General features: G+C 40.1%; 1 protein-coding gene across 1 annotated transcript; it reads right to left on the bottom strand.

Annotated features, from left to right (window-relative positions):
* Positions 1 to 5: 5 nt before the first annotated feature.
* On the bottom strand, positions 6 to 890 carry LOC113473248 (nuclear valosin-containing protein-like; the record flags this gene model as incomplete). The annotated part of the gene is made up of 1 exon (XM_026832954.1): positions 6 to 890. A coding segment is annotated over exon 1 (732 nt), but the record flags the coding sequence as incomplete, so codon positions are not given.
* Positions 891 to 896: the final 6 nt, after the last annotated feature.

Here is an 896-nt window from a genome sequence, read left to right as displayed (position 1 = left end):
GATATTTCAGTGCTGTCATTGTACCACTTTAGTAAAGCCTTTAACTCTTCATCTTTGACTTGTAATTCATTGTCAAGTCGATCCTCTTTCTCTTCTGATGTGTTTCTTAGTTCTAGTGAAACTCTGCTGATTGCTGACAAGGCAGATTCTCGCATTAAAGCTTTTAAATCAGCTCCAACATAGCCAGGTGTTCTTTCTGCAAGAACTTGTAATGATATCTCTGGAGCAAGCTTTCGGTTTTTTGTGATAACTTTCAAGATTTCCAATCGACTCTCACGGTCTGGAATGCCTAGACAAACTTCTCTTTCAAATCTACCTGCTCTTCTCAAAGCAGGATCAATACTGTCAGGTCTGTTAGTTGCTCCAATGACTAGCACTTGTTTTCCACTCTCATCAAATTCTAAATTATCCAAGGATGTCAACAGTTGTGCCACAATTCTTCGCTCCATATCTTTGGAAGCAGATTCTCTGTCTGGTGAAATGGCATCCACTTCATCAAAGAAGATGATACATGGTGCAGAAGACAATGCTTGCTCAAACAAATCTCGAATTCTTTCTTCTGATTGCCCGGATATACCTCCTATTATTTCAGGACCTGCTACTTTGAGTAGAGGTACATTGAGTTCTCCTGCCAAGGCATGTGCTAGTAGTGTTTTGCCTGCACCAGGAGGACCATGTAATAGAAAGCCTCGTGGTGGTGGTTCACCTATAGCACTGTACAACTCGATGTGTTTCATATGAAGAGATAGCTTCACCACTTCCTTGAGAATCTTCTCATTGCCACCAATATCTTTGAATGACAAATTAGTCTCTGTTGGAATGATTTCTCGTTTTTTCTTTTTACTACTAACAGATAGAGTAGGATCTAGTGCTGGCCGTTTTATTGAAGATTTTGG

Source organism: Diaphorina citri, unplaced genomic scaffold, assembly GCF_000475195.1.
Source record: "Diaphorina citri unplaced genomic scaffold, Diaci psyllid genome assembly version 1.1 scaffold20813, whole genome shotgun sequence".
Classification (NCBI taxonomy): Eukaryota; Metazoa; Arthropoda; class Insecta; order Hemiptera; family Psyllidae; genus Diaphorina; species Diaphorina citri.
The sequence above is the reverse complement of the archived record's forward strand: the minus strand, read 5'-3'. Positions and strand labels throughout refer to the sequence as shown.